Source organism: Topomyia yanbarensis, chromosome 2 (genome assembly GCF_030247195.1).
Source record: "Topomyia yanbarensis strain Yona2022 chromosome 2, ASM3024719v1, whole genome shotgun sequence".
Lineage (NCBI taxonomy): Eukaryota > Metazoa > Arthropoda > Insecta > Diptera > Culicidae > Topomyia > Topomyia yanbarensis.
The window spans coordinates 28,239,876-28,262,020 of record NC_080671.1 but is presented as its reverse complement, the minus strand read 5'-3'; the positions used below and the strand labels follow the sequence as shown (position 1 = coordinate 28,262,020).

Sequence of the window (22,145 nt, the reverse complement as noted above, 5' to 3'; positions counted from 1 at the left end):
TTATATTTTTTTTGCTATTATCTATGATAAAGGCCGAACTGATTTTAGTTACTTACACAGCGTACGGCATCCACGTAGGCTCCGTGCAGAAGCAGCATCTTGACGATGTGGTCGTGTCCCATCTGGGAGGCGATCCAGAGCGGTGTTGCGCCATCGTTTCGCGGGGTGTCCGGATGGGCACACGCAGCTAGAAGAAGCTTCAAAACCGAGTTGTGTCCATTTTGGGCAGCTATGAAAAGAGGGGTAGCGCGGTCCTGCGAAGGAAACAAGAATATGTTAAACGATTAGAAAGTATGATGCACTATGTACTTATGTATATAAGGACAAAATAAAAGTGCCTACTTCGATTGAAGTTTAAAATGGACCCAAACGTCAAAAATTCTATATATTTGATGATTGCTTCCGAAGTTTTGTATACTGTACACTAGTTATCAATAAGAAATATATGGTCCAACAAAATTGTACGAAAACCATCTTTTGACTGTGAACAGACAACACATTGAATCGTGTCAAATGAACGAATAAAAGCAATCAGTCACATGCTCTGTAGTTACTTATATGAACATAAATGTATGAACTCGTCGACAGTTTCGTACACTACCTCATCCGCTACCGAAATCCATCGGCAAGAAGCAAAAAAAACCCTCACACTCAAACGCACATTGACTTCACCATGGCAATCGACTTGCGGGCCCACCTCAGTCGGTGGCAGTGGTTTAGTCGCTCTGCAATCTGCATCTTCTGCCTATAACCGAAGTGCCCATTTAGGTCAAGCCCAATATGGGAATATGCATGTTGCCGCATGAAAGCTGCCAGTTAGCTGGCGTCGGGTGCAAAGAGCAAACCGGGAATACGAATAACAACAACAAAAAACAGCTAAACTGCAAACGAAGCATAATCGCAAACAAGTCTTCGACACTTTTCCGATTCTGTGCATCGGCATCACCGCGACCTACCGCGACCACCACCGCCTCCTACGATTGGGAAAAATCCTGATGGGCTTTCTTGGAACAACATGCAGAAAATGCTGTTCTCGAAGTGCCCGCTTGCTTGCCGCCACGCTGTTTGGTGTGAGCTGAGCATGCATTGCCGCTCTCTTCACGACCTATTAAACAAAAATTCCATTAAATCTAAATTGTCTGCATGCATCATTTATCTTCATTTCATTATGTTTATATTAGTTAGTGTCTACCGTGATGTGGTTTGGATACGAACGAGCGAGCTAACAAGCGAAGATTTTCAGCGGAATTTGGCTCACAGATAAACAGACAGGGCAGCTTGTTGCATTCTCGTTTGGATTCGTTTTTTTTTGTTTTTTTTCGGACCTGGCACTACCGCGGTTTGGTGTATAGTATAGTATAGTACTCGATCTTTTTCCGCTTTTTATGCTTCCTTTTACCACCTCACCCAGCCCCTCCGCAAGCATCTTAATCATGTTTTTAAAATAATAAACACAGTAGCTTGAAAAGTTTTTGATGAGGTAGCAGTTGTGGCGTGGCAAACCGAGCAGAAGCATACGGGGGAAAAATCGTTATTGAAACTAAATACCTATCAGTTTAAAATGAACTCCCCTCCACGGCTGCATGCAATGGAGGCTCCTTATGCTCTTACCAGGACAGAAGGCGGGGGGAAATGGGGAGGGGCAGCCAGCGGTCCGGTTACGGGAATAGAAGAGTGCGAAACAAAAATCAGAGCATCAACAACAGCTTGATGGGCGAATGGAGAATGGTCGAGGGGCGTGAAAATAGCCAAAGAAACACATCAAGTGGAGAACGGAAGGTAAAGTAAGAACCTGTCTCGCGTTGAGAAGTCAAGTTTTTAGCGGGGATACAGAAGAGGAAAAGTTATCAAAACAACGCGATGTGTAGTGGTCTGCCTGCCCTGGTTTAGGCTACGACTACGGTTACCTACCGTGGATGTGGTTCTTGGATTTGCTGGAATTAATGGGCGAATGATACAAAGTGTGGCGTCTGAATCATTTGGGTGATTTTGGTTGATTTGTGGGCGGTTTCTAAGATGGTTGGTGGCTTCAGCGGCGCCTCATGACTTAATTTGAACGACGATTTGTATGTTAGTTTAATATAAGTGTGTTTATTTAAGTGATTCGCATTCACACAAATTTTAATGCAGTTTCCCACCATTCTACTAATGTTTGTATAAACAACATTTAGAAAGATTTGATTATGTTTTTAGTAATGTCACTTGTTTTACTTATAGATTTTTGAACCGAATCAGAACCGATTTAAGACCAAACGGGAGACAATCGAAATAATTCATTTCTGTTCAAAAAATTCATAACAGATGATTAAAAAAGTTTCTACTAACCTAATAATAACCCAATGCTGATTTTGTTTTTAAATCACAGTCACTCTAGATTCGCTCGAAACTGTAACTTGTATATCACGGTGTGCCGGTGTGAATGGAAAGATATTGCGTTTTTAAGTTTTATACTACTATTCATTTGGCAACAAGCATTCACTCGTAGGTTTGGTCTGACTTTTATAAATGAAAAATATTTGGCTATTTGTTTTGTACATAACATTAGAGACATATAGTATTCAAATATATCCTCTGCAAATTTGAAAATATTTCATTGGCGAAATCGAAAGTTATGGTGATTTGATTTTGTATGGGTATATGGATGGGTTTTCTACCAGACTTCAAGCATTAATCAATGTTTGTCCAATAATGAAAAACCATACCAAATAATATCATATTTATAATTTACAAAAGGTGAAATGCTGCACTAAAAAATATGGAAAATAGAGTTAGCTACCCAACGTTATGGTAAACGTGTATTTTTAAAGAATTCTAGCAAAATTAAAATTATAGACATCATAATTATTCTCCATAATTAGTGAATATTTTTGTATCCAAAATGACAACCCGTCCCTTTTCATACACTCGTAGATTGCAGTTTATGTGGACTACGAATTGTGCATATATGAAATGTTAAATCTAGAACAGTCGTGATTCACTGGTTCGACACTTTTTAACTAAACCGCGTTTCAGTTAGACCATTATCCAACTAAAAAACATCTGAATGCCAAAATCTCACGTCAAATTAACATTGACAATAAAATTTACAGCGATTAGAGATATGAACAGATAGCATTTATACAACTAGCATCCCCCTTTACCAGTTTTTAACAACTGTCAGTCAATCCAATTTGCCAGGCCCGTACGCAGAAAATTCTCAAGGGGAGGGTTTCAATTTTTTTACGTTTCTTATAAATAAATGTTATAAAAACCCTCAAACTTTGAAGATTTTTGTCAAGGCCTGGAGGGCCCAATCTTGGGTACCAATCGACGCAGCTGAACAAATCTAGTAAATGTCTATTATCGTAAAAGGTTCTTCGACAGATACCGCTGCCGTCTGGCTTGTGGTAGTGTCGGATTGATTTGTAGTAGTAAAGCCAAGAGGGTGACGTGACGTCATATTTTCGTAGCCAGCATAAGAACTTTGCTTGTAACAAAATGAACGAAATTAATTTTTAATGCGAACGAGGAGCACTTTAGTTTACATCAAATCAGTTAAAATGTTCATTGTTTTCTTTTGTTTACTGCTACTACTGTTTGTTGAAGACGCTTTAAGCGATATTGACGTTGTCAAACTGACCCCCATCGATCGGTGGAAAAACTATGTTGCCTATTGTCAAACTATGTATGTATAGGGGATAGGGATGCCAGTTACCTGAGTAAAGCCTATTGACTAAACCTAGGCGAATAATAAACCAGGACAGTCGAAAGAGGACTACCTCCCCCGATACCTCACAATCGACTGTGCCTTCTCCACAGGGTTTCGGCAGTTTCAAAATTCTTTGGTCGGCAGGCAGAGCTTCGACAGCAAAAAGTTCTGTGGCTCTGGGAGGAAGAGCTCTATCAAAAAAATTTTCGTGGGAATTCGAACGCCGTCCATTTTTGGAATTATCGCAGCGATGAAAGCTTTATTGTTCACACTGGTTTGGGACAACTGTTATTTTTCGATTGCGTTGCTGGCGCGATACATATTGACAGCAGACTGTATGTAGAAGCATTCGTTTGATTCACTCCACCGTTAACAAGCTGAGCGATTTCCATAATGACCAGCTTGAGAGAGCACCCAATGAAGTTATTCCACGATAGTTATTGATGTTTTGCCATTTTCCTATTTGGGGCCGTACACAAATGACGTAGCTTTTTTCGACGATTTTCGACCCCTCCCTACCCCCTCGTAGCATTTGGTCACAAAACTCAAAACTCCCCCTTGTAAATAACGTAGCATTTTCCTACTTCCCCCCCCCCCCTTGCGCAACGCTGCCGGAGGATGAAAAAAAATTACATATGTTTTTCAATTCTTTTAAATACATATCCTTACAACATGTTTGACGGCTTTTATCAACATTTTCATTATAACAGCAAATTGCGTACAATTTCATCACAAATATAGTGTTTACAGTTTTGTTTTGAATTTTATATGTCATGGGGCATGAATAGAAATTCTCTCAGTTAAAAATCCTGATTCTAAGAAGCATTCGTTCATCTAAATTACTAAATTTTGTTTGGTTGAATCCAAAGAGAAAATTTAATTTAGCTACCAAACTAAGTCTACTAGTTAGTAACATAAGCTAACTAATGTAGTAAGTTAATTCCGCATACAAAATGTTTCGTTGTTTTTTTGCGAGCTTGTAATTCAGGTAATCGTAAAATTTAAACATTAAAAACCGCGTGAAAAGTAACTTGCGTAAATTTAAATTTATTTCTGTTGGGAATGGAGGAACATTAAATTGTTTTCTCTACTATTGGAAAGTTTAAAGTTAATGAGCATTATAATTATAATAATAAAATAATAATAAAAATAATAATAAAAATATATTAAACAACTATAAATTTTGTTGTGCACTTCAGTCAAAAAAATTTAACGCATCTCAAAATATCCGGAAAAAAATTACCTTCGATAATTCGTATTGAAAAGTTTGCCGTTTTGCGCTAATCGAGAGATATGCTTTCTTTTAGGCATGCGATGCGCACTTCCCACACGATGCGCTTTCTGACGTAGTGACGTGCGACGTTGCCAATATGTACGATCTCGCAGGCTGCATCAAAGTGGGCCGTGCGTTGAAAGAGCGCACTGTTACAAAATCCTCCATAACTCTCGATAGGAACAAAAATGAAAAATTATCAATACAGATTATTGAAGGTGAAAGATTGCCGCATAACTTAACATACGTTTTGAAAATTTTTAGCGTGAAGAACATAAGAAAAAATACAATTGAAAATTTTAAATAGATGCAAAGTACCGTTATTCACGCAATTATAAAGTAAAAATATTTTTTTGAGATAGTGCAAATATCATACCATAAGTGTGCAAAAATTCATTGAATTATCTTCAGTAGTTTTTGAGATATAAAATTTTCAATTTTATCATGCAATAAAGTTTAAGGATTAATATCTTAAAGAAAAAAAAGAACTTTAACGAAATATTTATACCAAAAGCTATTCACCATAATCCCTATACAATAAAATATACCTCATGAAGATCGGTGATTTTGTGAAAAATTCGAGGATCACTTGACATGGCTTTACTCTGCTACAACGCACAGCTTCTGACCCTCCCCCACGTCACACTTCGTCATAAATTAGGTATACCCTCTCTGTCCCTTAAAATGCTACGTCATTTATGCATGGCCCCTTTATGAAATGGATTTCCACCAATACACTAACAAAGGAACTCTAGAAGAAGCAAAGTCACCGAAACTTCGATGTGTCCTCTCAGAAGTACCAAAGGAGATTTTTCTGATCCCAGATTGAAAGACGATTTAAGCTAAGAAGAAACTCTAGTAATGATTGTTTCATCGACATTAATAGTGACCAGAGTTTGGTCCACAACTGAAATTGGTTCGATTTGTTCGGTTGCCAAATTTTCTTACAAACAGACTATAGATCGAACGCCTCTTTCTCTTTTCAATTTCCATGTAAAAAAGTAAGTTGTAAAAAAAATAGTGGTACTATCGAAAGATTAATAAAGGCATCGGATGGTACAATTGGTAGACTCGAGTGTATTATGTTTAGTTTGTCGCACTCTGGAGCAGAATGAATAAAGCGAAAACTCAATAAATTGAAATGAAACGGGTGTACAATAAAAAATTAGAATGATTTCAATACATTTCCGTAATTAAAGTAAAGAGCGTAATTTTTTTTTTCTTTTCAAGAGAATTGCTCTCTGGACTCCTTAGAAATGGGTGCAATGTTTCTTTTCGCTCGGGTGATGTCCGTTCAATCGAAGATGGCGTCGAAACAGCAAGCACTCCACGAGCGTGTTGTACGGTTTTACGAAACACATGGCCATCGTGGAAAAAAGCTTACGGTAGACCACTTTCGAGCCGGAAACGTGCCCGTGAGTATAGTTTACCGGATCCTGGCAACTCTTATCGCGGAGCGAAAGGCCGGTAGCGGCCGTCCGGCGAAGATAATGACGAAAAAGAGGAAGAAGAAGAAGGAAGCGTTGGAAAAGCTGTTCGACAACAAGAACAGAGCGAGTTGGAGGACATCATCTGTCGGAAGAAGACAGTCCCCCGAGTACACGAACGAGCAGATAGCGATCTGTAACCGCAGTGCCGGTGGATGACGAAGAACTACCGCGAGACGTCGTTCGTACTGGACGACGAAAGTTAATTTCCGCTCTCGAAGACCCACATTCCAGGAAATGACAGCTACCATTTCAGCGACGAATCGGCCACACACCCCGAAGTAAAATATAAGTTTAAGCATAAATTAAAAAAAAAAAAAGTTATGCTGTACATCGCCATATCGGACAGAAGGATTTCAAAACCGTGGTTCAAGCCGAGCGGTCTGGCCATCAATCAACAAGTGTACCAGGCGGAGTTTCTTGAGAAAATTCTTCTGCCGTTCTTAAACGAGCATCATTCGGATGGGAAGTACGTCTTCTGGCCGGACAAGGCGTCTTCCCATTACGCCAAGAAGACGCTGGAGTATCTTGAGCAGAAAAAGATACCGTACGTGCTGAAAGAAAGGAACGCGACCAACTTGCTCCAGCGTCGTGCCATTGGGGATTTTTTCGGCTCCCTCAGTGCTTTAGTGTACAAAAAAAAATGGCGGGTCAAGGATACGAAGCATTTGACCACCAGAATCCGGAAGATGGTGCCGTCCAGCGCTCTTGTGCGAGCATCGCGACTATGTTACGTCGTACGGCCCCTTCTCCAATATTCATTAACGTTTTTTGAAGAATAAACATTATGTGTTTAATAAAAAAATTCTGAATTCGTTGATTTTTTTTTAACTACATGACTGAAAAAATTCTCATTTTTTATTGAACACCCGTTATTAGGCTTATAGGAGAAAAACCAGGATAAATCAAGCTATTTCCTCGATTTCCCAGGACACCAGGACAGTCAATGAAAAACCAGAACATGCCCTGGGAAACTAGGACGTATGGTCACCCTACTAAACCTAAATCTCTAGTATATCGCAATCCTCATTCATCCAGGACAATTGTGTTACTACTTCAGTAGGGATTGTGCTCTTGCTTTTTTATTTTGTGTTAATCGTTCATTTTTTCCATAGCTGCATTTTTTGCTTGCCTGCATAATTATTTACATCTTTACAACCAACTTCGTATGGTTTCTTACCCTTATTGGCACTACTCATTTCTATGTATCTGCTATCTGGTGTTGAGAGTTCCTCGGCAGTGGTATTTCATCCGATACCGATGCCCTTTTTAGCGAGCCATTTAGCTGTTAGCCGCTCCAACGGAAAGATCGGCGTCGATAAAATTTCTCCAGACTACGATATCCAGAATTCCTCCGACTTCATGTTTATCCTGCTTAGTTACTGCTGTCTAATATCGAAACTTGTCGAAACGTGAACCGGCCCAGCGAAGCCGACCAACTTGACTTGCAGCCCTCGCAAGGTTTCTTCCTTGATTGCTTCAACGACTTGTTTCTAGAGTGACCGAAATCAAATGACATTTTGTGTCAACACAGCTCGCTGTATATTATTTTCCTAAACAGGAAGTTAATACATTTTTAAAAATAATTCAAAACCCTCATGGGAGGAGTTTGAACCCCTAAAACCCTCCCCTTGCGCACGGGCCTGCAACTAGCTAATCAATATTTCAACCAAATCATACCATACCGCAACTTGCGTTGTTTGCGTTAGTTTCAATCAACTCGTACATAAAAATTGATAGATCAACGCTTTGAATGGTAAGATATTAGATGAATAACGATAATAATTTAAGGTACGAATCACTATTCTATATTCTGATTAAGGAAAATTGTCGATAACTTGTGTATCCTTTCAATAATAACAAAATAATTAGAATCGGTAATAAAACCGATGAGCTATTGTCAGTAGTTCAGTAGACAACTCTATTTTCCATATTTTTCAATGTGGCATTTTAGGATCACCCTTTGCACATTATAAATATGTTATTAAATGGTAAGGTATTTCTTTAAAACTGAGACAGGTATAAATGGACTAAATAATCAATGGACAAGCATGGATTAATACTTGAAGTCTGGTAGAAAACCTATCGATGTACCCATACAAATTTAAATCACCATAACCTCGATTTCGCTAATGAAATATTTGCAAATGATGTACTTAAATACTATATCTTTCGAATGTCATATATCGAATAAATAGTCAAACATTTTCAGTTTATTAAGGTCAGACCAAACCTATGGGTGAATGCTTATAATCTTATGAAAATTGATATAAAACGCAATATCTTTCGATTCTTCTGATGGATCATTTTGAAATTCACTGAGAAGGTTCTTGAAATGTATATCTTTCGAATGCCGAATGCCAAATTTATGGTCCTTTTTCTGGTAATAACGGGTTTTGGCATTTTTAATCCATCTAACAGTGTAATGAGACATGTCTTATAACTCGGCTTCGTTTGCGAGTTCAATATTAAATAAATCTAGCTACCAGAGCCATGTATGAAACCGAATACAATGATTGTAAGAGATGTATAGCAATTTACCACCTTCAGGAATATTATGTGTTTTTATGAACAAAAAAACGCTTTTAATCTACCTATACTGTCGTAGCAAATCCCATAGAACATGGGACTTAATAGTGGCAGTATAGTGTGATGAGACATTTCGTACAACGCCTTTTACTTGCTTCGGATAATCCATATTTCGGTACTTCCCTCCAACAGTATGCTCAATATGATTGGAAATTCTAGAGAAGTTTGCAAACCTCAGTAAAGTTCTCCAGTCTTAGAGAAATTTCTACGAACCTGAGAAAAGAAAACTTTCACAAATTGTAGTAAAATTGTGAAAACTTTGAGTAAGTTCAGCAAACCTCACTGAAATACTGCGAACTATAAAAAAATCAAATAAGTGTTCTGCGATTTGCTGAGATATTTCGTAAATGTTAGACAAGCTGAGCAAAATTTTGGGGTGATGTTCCTTAAACTCAACCGAACCTGTTATTCTCCTTAAAACTTACCCAAAATTAATACAACTTCCTTGAAGTTCATAGAACTTTCCTGAAGCTTGCAGAAATGTCTTAAAAGAGCCAAACTCTGCTGAAGCTTTCCTAACTTCAGTAAAGTTCTTGAAAATTTCGCTCAAGTTGGCAGGAATCTTTTAGGTAGTTTGTAAACCTTTTTGAAGGTCACCCAACTTTCCTATAGTAAGCCTATGATTTTACAGACACCTCAGTTAAATTTACAGAAAGTCTTTGAAATTCGCATATGCTCTCTGCAATTTGTTTGAATTTGCAGATCTTTGCTGTAATAAGCAGAACTTTCCTGAAATTCATAGCAGTTACCAAAATATTGCGAAAATTCCTCCAAGTTCGCAAAACGTCCCGAAAGATTTCTCTCATAAAAATTTTATCTTCCGTAAAGGATGCGGCAGAATCAATTTTTATTGATCTAAAAAAAACTTTTTTTAAATGTAACCCAAACAAATATTTTTTGATCGCTTTGAAAATTTCACAGACTTTTCAAAATGGTATTCTCCAGTAATGTAGGGGAGCCCGGGGCTAGTTGGCGGTTGGGGTAAGTTGGCGGAATCTCCTTTTCTCCGTTTATATTAGACATAAAATGCTGTTTCTCGTTGTGAACTTCAAGTAATATTCCATACACAAAAGAATTTTTTTAAACCCTTTTTTATAAAATATGCGGTTGGGGTAAGTTGGCGGTGACGCACATGGGGTAAGTTGGCGATATTATTCACAGTGCAAAAATAGTCATCAAATATTTTCATTTCTGGAATTCACACCAAGGTAAGTGTCTCTCTCGTCAATGCAGAGGACAATAGTTTCGGCCAATTGTCTGAAGAATAACGAAAATTTGCTTTCGATTATGTAGTATGCGTCGAAGTCAAAATGACGGGACATTGAGACTGAAATATAATGAAAAGTGTCGAATAATATACAGTTTTATTGAAAAGACAATCGGCACATTTCATAAGGACCACTGATGTAATCGAATTTCCATTTGCTTGCTTATTTTCTGGCATTCCTCCAACTTACCTCGAGCCCGGGGTAAGTTGGCAGTTTTTCTGCGTCACATGTTTTTGTCTCTAAAAAAGAAGACAACGTATCAAACATTTTCATAAAATTAAGAGATGTTGCCAACAGTCTGCTCTTTCATGCAACGTGTTCTATTTTGCCAGATCTACCAAAATCAAAGCGGTTCAAAATGAAAACTGAAAACACCACCAACTATCCCCGGTCTCCCCTACGCAGGATTTCATGGCCATTTTTAATTAAATATTTTGTCCCGATTTTAATGTCATTTTCAGAATATTAGACAATAAATAATAAAAAATAAGAGAATCTGAATTAATCTCTATGTAGCGACAAGAAAAATTTCGGAAACATGTTTCGTGAAAGATTATAGCAGTTTCTTATAGTTCGCAAATTTCCCATCCAGTTCGTAGAACCTGTCTGACGTGTAGAGAGCGGTTTACAGAGCTAGTTCAAAGTTGCCCATATCTCACGGAAACTTTTAAAGCTAACTAGACTATCGTAGAAATTCTAGTGAATCCCTAAAACTTCTCAAATGTTGCCAAAACTTTACTCAACACTCCACTGAAATTCGCAGAACTTAGGTCAAGTTATCTAAATTTTCCTGAAGTTGTGAGAACCTAATTAAACTGTTTTGAATTTTAGAGAACTTCTACATCTTCCAATTTTCCATTTTTCGTTAGCATTCTTCATTCTTCATTCTGCCATTTTTAAATATTTTCTTATGCAAATCTCCTTTTCTTTACTTTTTAGTTTTCAATTCGCAATTTTCTAACATTAAACTTCACATCTTTTATTGTATGTTTGTAAATATTCCAATTTGCCATCTCCATTTTTCATTTTTCAACTATAAATTTCCAAATTCACTTTCACTTTAAAATTTTTCTATTTTTTGTTTTTCTATCTCCCATTATTTAATTTCCCAGTTTTCATTTTTGGTCGTTTCAATGTTCAATATCGTATTTAAATATTTTTATTTTTCAATTTTACCTTGAAAAAGGGCACTTCGTTAGCAGAAATTTTCAGATAAAATATGAGTGGAACTCTCACAATGTACATCCGAATTAATCTAAGTAATGATTAATTTCTTTGATTGTTAAGGAAATTTGTTTCATCTTGCTTAACATCTTGCCCTAAACCCGAAAATATGCGAAAGGCTAACAATAACCACTACAGACCCATATATTACATTGACCAATGTTGTTTGTAGATAACAACGTTTTCAAACAGCTAAAACTTTTGATTGAGGCAAAAAAAAATTCTCACGAAAGTAAGTATGGCTAATAAATGTGACTATTTTCTTTCATTTGAGTATTAACAGTTAAAAGGATCAGCTCTGGAACTGAAGTTATTGCAATTAGTCCGATTGGATTCCGATGGAGCAGTGCTGCAACGGACAGACTTTACGTTGATAACGGAAAATGATTTTTTCACATATCTTGGGTATGTTGCAATATAATTGAAAACAAATAAAACTTATCAATTTAGATTACTCTCTCAGTGTATTTGTATCATGGAGAAACTTTAAGTAAGTTTTTCTAACAACTTCTGACAATTTTTTATAATTCATACTATTTGCAGTCAATTTTCTTTTTGAATATGATTCTAAATACAATTTAAAAGAAATGCTCTTAAAATTTTCTTTCTGAAACGTGGTAGCTCTTGAAATATTATTGTTTTAACTACACTATTATTTTATTAGTACGACCTTTTCATAAATTATTCGCGTTCCCTTATCAACAACAATAGGTTATTCAAAAGGCCCATAAAATTTCCTGTAACTTTCCCTTGGACATCAAGGCGATATTGTTAACCATTTGAAAGCTATACGAAAACAATCAAAATATCATTCAACCATAGGGTATGATGAGTAAATAATAAGTTAAATCACATTTTGATTGTTTTCATGTAGCTTACAAATGGTTCAAAATATCACCTTGATGTCAGAGAGAAAGTTACTGGCAATGTTAAGCGTATTTTGAAAAAACCTATTGTTGTTGATGGAAAAATGCGAATTACTTATGATAAGGTAATAAAACAAAATACTTGTGTAGTTAAAACAAACTTTAAAATATCTCGAGAACTACTACATTTCAGAAAACTTTTGGTATGCACATTTCGATTTGAACTGGCGTTTGGAATCTTATTCAAACATAGAATTGTATTTTTGATTGCAAATAGTATGAATTATAAAAAAGTTGTAGCTGGGAAAATTTTATTATTGAAAGCTTCCCCATGATTCAAATACACTGAAAAAGTTTCTTTTACGTCTTTAAAACGATTAACATTGGATTGTTGACATTTTATGATGGGGTAACGTGAATAACTCTTAAATAATTACGCGAATTGATTGTTTTTGTTAGAGCAAAGTTTCAAAATATCTCGACAACTATCGCATTTGGGTAGATTTTTGTTAAATGCCTTTTGATTTAAAATGATACTTAGAATCATATTTTGTAATAAAATTATAGTTTTGTATGTCAATTAGTATGAAATTTAAAAACATGTATAAAGTTATTGTCAGAAAAACTTTTTACCGATAAGTTCTCCATCATGCAATCACATTCAAAATGTTCCTTTTCTCTTTAGGTGTTGTTGAAAAAATATAAAAAATTAAAAAAATGGGTTGACACAACATTTCTTTCAGTGTACATTTTTTTCGTACAGAAGTATTCATTTCCTGTAACTCGCTCTCAGGTAGTTTTGCTGTTTTAAATACAGTAAGCGAACAAACAAAATTTGAAATTATTGCACGTAGAAACGTCCACGAACTTTTGAAATATTGCTCGCGAGTCAAAATAATTTTATAGGTTGTGGAAGACTAAACCAAGCCGGTGAAACCTGTTAAGTTTAATCGGAATCTAAGATGATCGATCACGATTTTGAAGATTTCCGGACGTTTCTTCGTGGAAGTCCTCAATTACTAAACAGTTAAATGGGGGAACATTAGTCACTTTTTCAAAAGTTCTTCAATTCAAGTAGATGTAACTGTTTGCATTTTTAAAACAAGTACTGGTACCCATAGATTGAAAATGATCAAATTGTTGGGAATTTTAGGTCGTTATCTCAGTCATTATTGCAGAAGATTTAATCTTAGCCAAACTACATAGAAATTTTCACTATTCAACGAAATTTTTCATTAGATGTCAATTAAAAGTGCATGTAAAATGATATTTTATTTAAATGAAAATCGTATAAATTTCAAATATGTGATTTGAAATTTATACGATTTTCATTTAAATAAAATATCATTTTACATTTTACATACATTTACATGTAAAGTTAAGTTACAGGTTATGTAGCACATATGTTACACTCAAGCAAATCAAAATATTCTGGATTTATTCGAACTGTGTACACTGTACATTGTCTTGCTTGAAAGACTGACAATGTAGAACTTAGAGCATTATAGACCAAAGGCTCGTGCTCCTATATCACAGTTGCTTTTTGAGCAATCAGTTTAATATTGTTGGGCTCCTTCTAGAACCGAATGGTCCCCGTTCATCCGATTAGTTCGGTCAGATATTACAAGTTGCAGTAGTAATTTACAACCTCAAATGGAAGATCAAAGACTTGCCTTATTGGTATGCTATCAGTGAGTGTATCTACGTGCAACAGTTCCGAAACAAGGTCTATGATTTAATGGTGCTCCTTGCAATTTCCCGCTGAGTACTGCAAGACATTTTGTATCCGTGAGTCAATACGTGTTGCATTCTTGATAATTTGCCCGAAAAATGATTTATTGTAAACCCAATCAGCTCACCCTTGAGTCGATTCCTGGACGCACCAGGAGTATCCGCTTTTAATTGGAACCAAATCGAACAAGTCTAGCTACCGGACCAACGTACTTGAAGTTGAATTTTATGATAGAGAAAACCTCCTATCTCGCATTTTCATCGGAATATGGTTGAGTTGGCTAAATAATACATTTGGAAGAATTTAAGTCATAATAGGATAATTTTTGGCTGTATCAATTTAGGCGCCACTGCAAGCTTTTCAAAGAAGAGAGAAAGAATGTGAACATGTTTTAAAGAATTACCGCAAAATATTTGTTCTACAACTTTATAGAAGACAGTGAATTTGTATCTTTGTTAGCACCATCTATGCGGTGAAATGTGGAGCTGAAATGTTTTAACCAAAATATGACAGATATATACAAAAATTCTTCGAAAGACACCATTCAACTAAAACAAACCATTATATCGCAAAAATATTGAGTTTGTGGGAATTGAGTACTGATTCATCACCATGCGTAGCAAGGCTCCAGGCAAAACTGACATGTCGTTTAAAGACGAATTTCGCGCCAACTCGAACAAATGTTGGCAGAACCCTCTCAGATTTTAATGAAACATTCTGTACGTGAAGACTTTGTCACAAAAAGCCACTTTGCATACTTTATTTTTCCAAAAATCTAGACTGTCTTTTGAAAAGGGCCAAACTTTTTTCACCAATTCTTTCAAATGGCTATTGTCTAAAAATGACAAATCCTACACACCTAGAAAAAATAGTGTAAATTTACGTCTCCTGACCCTGACATATACGAGCATAAAAAATGACTTAGTTTTACGTTTGATTTTAATTTTACATGACGTTTAATTTCGTAGATCATGTAATTTTACTCCACATACAGCGTTTGTTCTGAATGATAGGAAGTGTAATTTTATGTTATTGCGCATGTAAAATATATGTTTCATGTAAAATTAAACGGAACACGGTAATGTTCCGTCATTTCGTAAATTACGGTTTGTTGAATTGTGTCATGTTTGAAATTACGGCAACAATAAAATTCAGATTTTTTCGGTGCGTACAAAAAAAGATTGTAGGAGTGATGTTCACAAAATTAGTTAAATTTTTTAATCAAAATACTGAAAAAAATCTTCATCGACTCCTACACTGAAAAAATCGATTTAAAAAATTTAAAGTCGATTTACAAAAAAAATCATCTTTGATTTGGATAAAATTTTGATCCAAGATAGGCAATTATGTTCCTTACCTACCGCCAAAAACTCAAGTTGGGCACTTTCAAGAAGAAAAAAAGTTTTTTGAAAAAATTTGTCCTTGTCCAAACTGATTTTTTTCAGTGTATTTGTATCGAAAACTAAACCAATGAATGTCATAATCATCTCAGAATCCACGACCCCAATACGCCGGAGATGGGCATTCTACGTATAATGATTTTACATGACCCGAGATATCACCAGAATGAAGTAATGACCCTCATTCATTCTCTTGGATCAAGGTTTGTTGAAACCTTTGGGATTCCTGAACTTCCATCGCTCCCCGAAATTTGCCAATTTTCGAGCGTCCTCTTAGAAGAAATATTTAAAAACTCGGTGAAGCTACGCGATCTTTCATAAATATCACCTTCTAATACATTAATGTCCATCGTCTCATTATCATTCTAATCCACGTGAGCGCCTTCTCATTACCTGGAATGGAGCACTTCTAAAGAACTCAAACTAAGGTAATCTGCTATGCAAGATTTTTAAGATAAAGTACTCAAAAATTCCCATGCTTTATCCAGGAAATACAAAGAGTGCTTTCCATGCTCCATCAAACAGAGAGCCTCTTGTAACTGTAACGATGTGGGCATGGTCATTGATAGGTGAATATAAAACCATCAGTTTTAAGGGGAGAATGTTGACAGCAAAGCCACTTTTATGATTGCACTCATCACTACTGTCATAATAATTAGCATAAAAGCGATGTGTAGCTGTCATCGTATGACGAACGTTCCGTGTATTCCAATCACAAGATGAAATGAATCGAAAACACAACGTAGGCCCTAGCCACCAGACAAAACATTATTTATCTGATGATCCGTCCGTAAATCCGTCGACGGACCGGTGCCAATAATCGCATTTTTCAGCTTTCATCAAGTTTTTCATTTGCATTTGTAGCGTCGCGTATATTGAGAAAAAATCGGACGATCCGACGTTCAAAAGTCCCTTTCGCGTGAAATTCTAAGCAATCTCTGCTCACCACGAAGTAAGAGACTGTTCACGGTTGGTCGCGTCGGGCACTCGTTTCGTCTGACCTTTAATCGTCGTGCAAATGAATTCTGTAAAACCTGGGGGAAAATGTAGGAACTGAAATATAGGGACACTTGGGGTTTTTGTTGTCCCATGTGCAAATTCCTGCTAGTTTCTAAGATTGCCGAGACCAATTACCACTTACTTCACTTTTGTAACAGCACCCTTCAAGGGATACTCTTAGGCCTTTACGAGAAAGCTTAGGAGATTAAACTGCTTTTCCTCTTTCGGAAATTTATAGGCACATTAGAAGATGTTCCCACAATGGGATGGTCTGACTCTCGTTCTTTATTGTGCAAGAAAACGTAGAAATTAGTCGTCGTCGATGGCGTAGCGCTCTTTTGCATTTCTTGTCGGAGCGTTACTTAAAAGAATGTTTCATTTTTTTCCTCTTAATTTATATGCGGGATATGTCGAGAGATCATGCGGAGTCTCTCCACAGTAGGAAAACTTTTCATGATTCTCACCGCATTTTCCACAGCGTGCTTTGTTCCTACAATAAGTCGCTGTAGGCTCAATTGATTTTTCCTGAACGAAATTGCTTGAGAACCTGGCCGAATCAAAGGGTTGTGGAAGAAGAAAATCCCATACTTCGCAATTAAGGCCCCTGTTGGAGACTACACCATCAATCTCTACTTCCCGGGTAGGTATATAGATTTAAGAAATGCAGAAGTTGACTATATCGTTATATTATAATAGTTGCCGCTCAAGGTTATGCGTTTCTGTCCGTTAAAACCCTACCATTCAAAGAACCTTTTTATTAAGGGTGATGTGGCAACAATCAGCACCAGAATCAAATTAAAATGAAGAGTATGAAAAATAATGGGAAAATTAATATTAGAGAAAAATTATGGACATGTGATTTTCTTATTATTTTGATTGGTCTTTGAGATATCGTGGCGGCCATTTAAAATAAAGCAGATATGTAAAATCTCTAGACACATCATCATTTATAAAACACATCTTCCTCTGCTTCGAAGTAGCTATAAAGAATCGATTTTTCCGAATCTTAATTTTTTCATCCTTAAACGTTTAGTCCAAAACATTTCAATAACAGCGAGCGCTTCATCCGATCCATCACGTAACAAATTTCACCCTATCACCCACAACACTCCCTTCAATCAAACATTTCAGCTCACAAGCTTTGATGAACTCCGTTCGCTTAATCACAGGGAGAGACGCGAGAGAGCGCATATTTACCGTGCCATCACGTCCCGGAACTCCCACAAATTTCTTCTCGCACGTGTCAAACATTTAACATCGTTCCGTCACAACAGACTTGTCAAAGTAACGACAACCGCCCGAGGGGATGGATGAGCCGGACAGCTTCGGTTGCATGGGCATGCTCATATTCCAATGCCTGCTGCAAGCAAACAGGAGATATTCGCCAGAATGTTGCATTGTGATGATGGGTGATTGGAGCTCAAATTCAACTCCTAGAATACATATTGAGTATTGCAAATCTGTTGTCGGAAAGTAATAGTTCGAGCAGCTAAAATTGTCTTCTGCGTTCACGCTACGAATTTCCACATTATTTAAATGACATTCCCCTTCTAACTTATAGTTTGTTCGTACTATAACGTCAAAAAATTGCTTTTTTTCGAATCATTGAACTGAGGCTTGAACTATGCTCAAACACCCTTACGCTAGTGACAACGATCGCTACGCAAGACAATTATTTCACCGACTGGTGACACTGCCGTCACACCTCGCAAAAGTCACTGCGATTCTGGTCGGGGGGGATTCGCACACACACACACACCCGCCGACAACGAGGACGACGCGAAGGTGCAACATGCTAGAAAAATGTTATAATAAAAGTGAAATAATGAAAACTAATTATAAATACTCACCTTCATGCAGGCATGAACGTTGGCCCCGTAGCTGAGCAACTCGCTAACCATGTTCTCGTGTCCGCCCTGACAGGCGACGAACAGTGGCGTACCACCATCCTTCGAATCCGGAAATTCAAGCGCATGCACACCCGTAAAAGCAAACCGGCGAGGCGAATAAGTTGCGGCGTTGGAACCGAATGTAAAAAAAAAACACACGAAGAAAGTAAAAGGATTTAATTAAAAAATATTCATTTACACAATATACCGCGATGATGAGGCTGAGAATGACGACGGGGACGACTTGAAAGCTTGCCACTGTGATTCACCTCTACGTATACACTACATTGGAAAATAAACCCAACTAGGTGAGCCAGGAGCGACGTGCGCCTCGGTGAAAAGTAATCTTCGAAATTAATATACCCATCGCTATCGGGCGGAAGAAAAGCCTTTCAAAGGAAGAAGCATGAATTCTAGTGACACTTTTCGCCATCCTTTGCCCCCCAAACGTGCGGCACAGTTTGCGACTTACCACCGAGGAGCAGTCTACCGGTGCACCGGATTTCAGCAGTATCCTAGCGACGTCCACGTAGCCGCCCTGGGCGGCAAAAAATAGTGCCGTCGTCCCGGTCTGGAATGAGTGAAAGTAAGGTAAGAATTTCAAGCTGTTTTGGAATAGTTTTGTTGGTGTATTTTTGTGCTTATCATTTGAGGATGGTGCTTGAACTCGACTGTTCCACTATCAAATGATGTTTTGTAAATGTACTTATAAAAGGTCATAGGGACCGCTCTCCCCCATCCCCCGAGACCAAATCGTAAAAAAAAATTTGGATGCCAAATAAAAATGGAAACTAAACGAAGTTTGGAACCCCCAAAAGCCCCTGGTAAAATAATTTTTGGAAAATTGAAACGTGGCTTCAATGTTCAAAGTCCCATGAAAAATTTTTTTCCTCAAGAAAATTTTATCGAACACTACGAAGGTATGCTATTTTCAATACCTGCATTTTTGCTTTCTCATCAGATGTCGACCTTTCATGCATTTTGAAATCATTTTAAGCGATGTAATATTTCAAAATGAAACGTTTAGTCGTTTTAATGGTTAGATGATCAAAATCGAAAGCAGAGAATTTTCTGCCAGCATTGTGATCAAATTGAAAACTCTTTGAGATGTTGAAATTTCTTGTTGTTAACAATAAGTATTCAATTTAGTGCTTAGACTTAGAGATACGAACAAAACGCAACGAACGTAATGATAGCCCAAATGAGATCAAAATTTGATGTCGTTTTTGAAAATAAAAGAACCAAAGCCAAAATAAGGTTTCAACTTGTTACTGAAATAAACACTTGCGTTAATTTATTTGCTCAGTGAAATGATATACTTTTCATCCGAATGTGATCACGAGGATTCCTGAAGATTTATCAACTATGTCAAATATTAATTTTTAATAGTATTCTTCATTTAATCCACTTTATCAATTCATTCACTTCATTCCCTTTTTTACTTTTCAATTTTTATTAATTTCAATAATTTTATTCATTTGATTTACTCAGGTTTTTTCTCATTATTTGTTTTATTCGAGTTATAAGATTTTCATTCTATAGTACCTTTCAAATGCGTATACCTTTTTTCAACCCATAAAAGATATACCTTTTACATCTCTTACAAAGGAAATGTATGTAAATGTAAACGATATTAAAACATTTTAGATTTTTATGCCTCACTTACCATTTTTCAACAAGACCGATACATAACGAGGATTGCTTTACTGGTATTCTAGGAGCAAAACTAATGCGAATTTGACAATCGGGTCCGATAATCCGATTGAATGATGAATGAACTCTTTCTCAAAAATTAATATTTAAATTCATTGCAAAGATGAGGAGCAAACGTTTTTCAAATATAAGTTGTTAGACCCTTGCATTAGACAATACGATCAACCGTGAGTTTGATGTTTGTACGCAGTTCATCATGTAATCCTCCTGGTAGTGAGGTAATACCTTATTCATACAGTTTATATTCATATTATACTTGTGGCATCACCATCTTTTTGAATACAAAACTTCTAGTGAAAAAATAGAACACACATAATCTAACCTGATGTGTCGCTTCTTTTTTTTCGCCATAATTCTATACGATTTAATGTACAGGATTCCTTTCAAAGGACTCATTTATCCATATCTCCGGAACCAAAATTCCGAACGAAATAATTCGCACACTGTATACTTCTATACAAATCAATGCTTCGAAATATCTATCTGTATCATTCACGAATCGCATTCCCTCTCTGTCGCACACCGTTTAAGGGGCTTGGAAGCACATCTGACCTTATCTCAGTTAACTATTTCCAATTAAGCATTAAATTATAATTGTTGGACCCGGAGATTATATTCTGTATAAAAATAAGTGTTTATTAATTCTGTCATGTTTAAAAATGAACGCTGTACATTATTATCAATTCAAACAAACTTTTGTGCAGTAACATAAGACACAATATTTTTAGTTAATTGTTTGTATTAAACCTCCCCATACTACGTTGACCATTTGACGCAAAATATTTTTTTCAGAAATCTGTGATCAAAAAGACACCTTTGGATTCCAAAACAAGTTGATCGCTCCAGTATCCTGATAAATAAATCAAGTGCACTCAATAAAAAAAATCAAAAAATCCTAAACGATGTCGTCAGGAAAAGAGTAACGGAAACGACAACGTGAAAATAGAAAAAAATAGTGCAAGTGTTCTTTTTCCAACTCATATATTTTATTTTTCTTCATTTTAATAATCTTACAATTTCTTGCAGTCATTCGTTTTAATGATTTCATCCAAATTATAATATGACACAATTGAATGTATTCTATTGATGATTCAACGCTTTAAAAACTGCATTTTTTTAGTCATTTAATTCCTTTTATTCTACTTACTTGTTCCTCTTTTTATCAATTCTCTTCCTTTCGTTTATTTTTTTTTTTTAATTTAAATGATTTATTAATTTTATCCATATAATTCAGTATACTAATTTTTTTTATTCATTTCGTGTATTATTTTATTTCATTCATTTTATTCAGTTTATTAATTTCATTCTTCCTTTATTTTTATTTTTTTCATTTTCTTTATTTTATTCATTTTATTCATTCTAATCCTTACATTCAATCAATTCATTTTATTCGTTTCATTCATTATATTCATTTTATTATTTTTCTTCAATCTTTTGCAACTTTTTCATTTTATTCATATATTCCTTGTTTTGACGTGAGTCATGTTCTTCCTTTCAAGATTTTTAGGAACGTATCCTATGGAAATTAAACGAGAAAAATGACCGGAACGAACGAAGAATGAAGATTCGGTGGAAATTCACCTTTTTATTGTACACACTGAGAAAAGGTATGTTTTCAATCAGGAAGCGAACCTGCGATCTCTCAGTCTATAGTTGGGCGCATTAATCACTACGCCATCGAGGAACTGTGATGATGTCATCACAAATTCCCAACAGTATCGTGATCACCGCCACATCACCAATGTGTACTAATGGACCTATCGGGGTGCGCGACGTCAGGCATAAATACGTTAGGCATAAGTACTATAGGCATAATGGACGTTAGGCATAATGGACGATAGGCATAACATACGTTAGGCATAATGGACGATAGGCATAATTCACAAAAACAAAAAAAACGCAATGCTTTCGTTTTTATAGCGACCATGCGATATATTTAACCCTTGCAAGTGCATTTTTTTTTTCTATTTTTTCTGTAGAGGAGATGAAGAAAGTATCCCTTTATTTAGGTGAACAG

General features: G+C 36.2%; 1 protein-coding gene across 2 annotated transcripts in view; it reads right to left on the bottom strand.

Moving 5' to 3' along the window:
- LOC131679017 (ankyrin repeat domain-containing protein 29) overlaps nt 1-22,145 on the bottom strand; it is a 583,762-nt gene that overhangs the window by 14,409 nt on the left and 547,208 nt on the right. For both annotated transcript variants that reach the window (XM_058959528.1, XM_058959529.1), the window contains 3 exons: nt 18,888-18,986; nt 18,377-18,475; nt 57-254 (listed from right to left, as the gene is read on the bottom strand). In XM_058959528.1, coding sequence (XP_058815511.1) covers nt 57-254; nt 18,377-18,475; nt 18,888-18,986 — 396 coding nt within the window. The remainder of the gene's footprint in view (nt 1-56; nt 255-18,376; nt 18,476-18,887; nt 18,987-22,145) is intronic.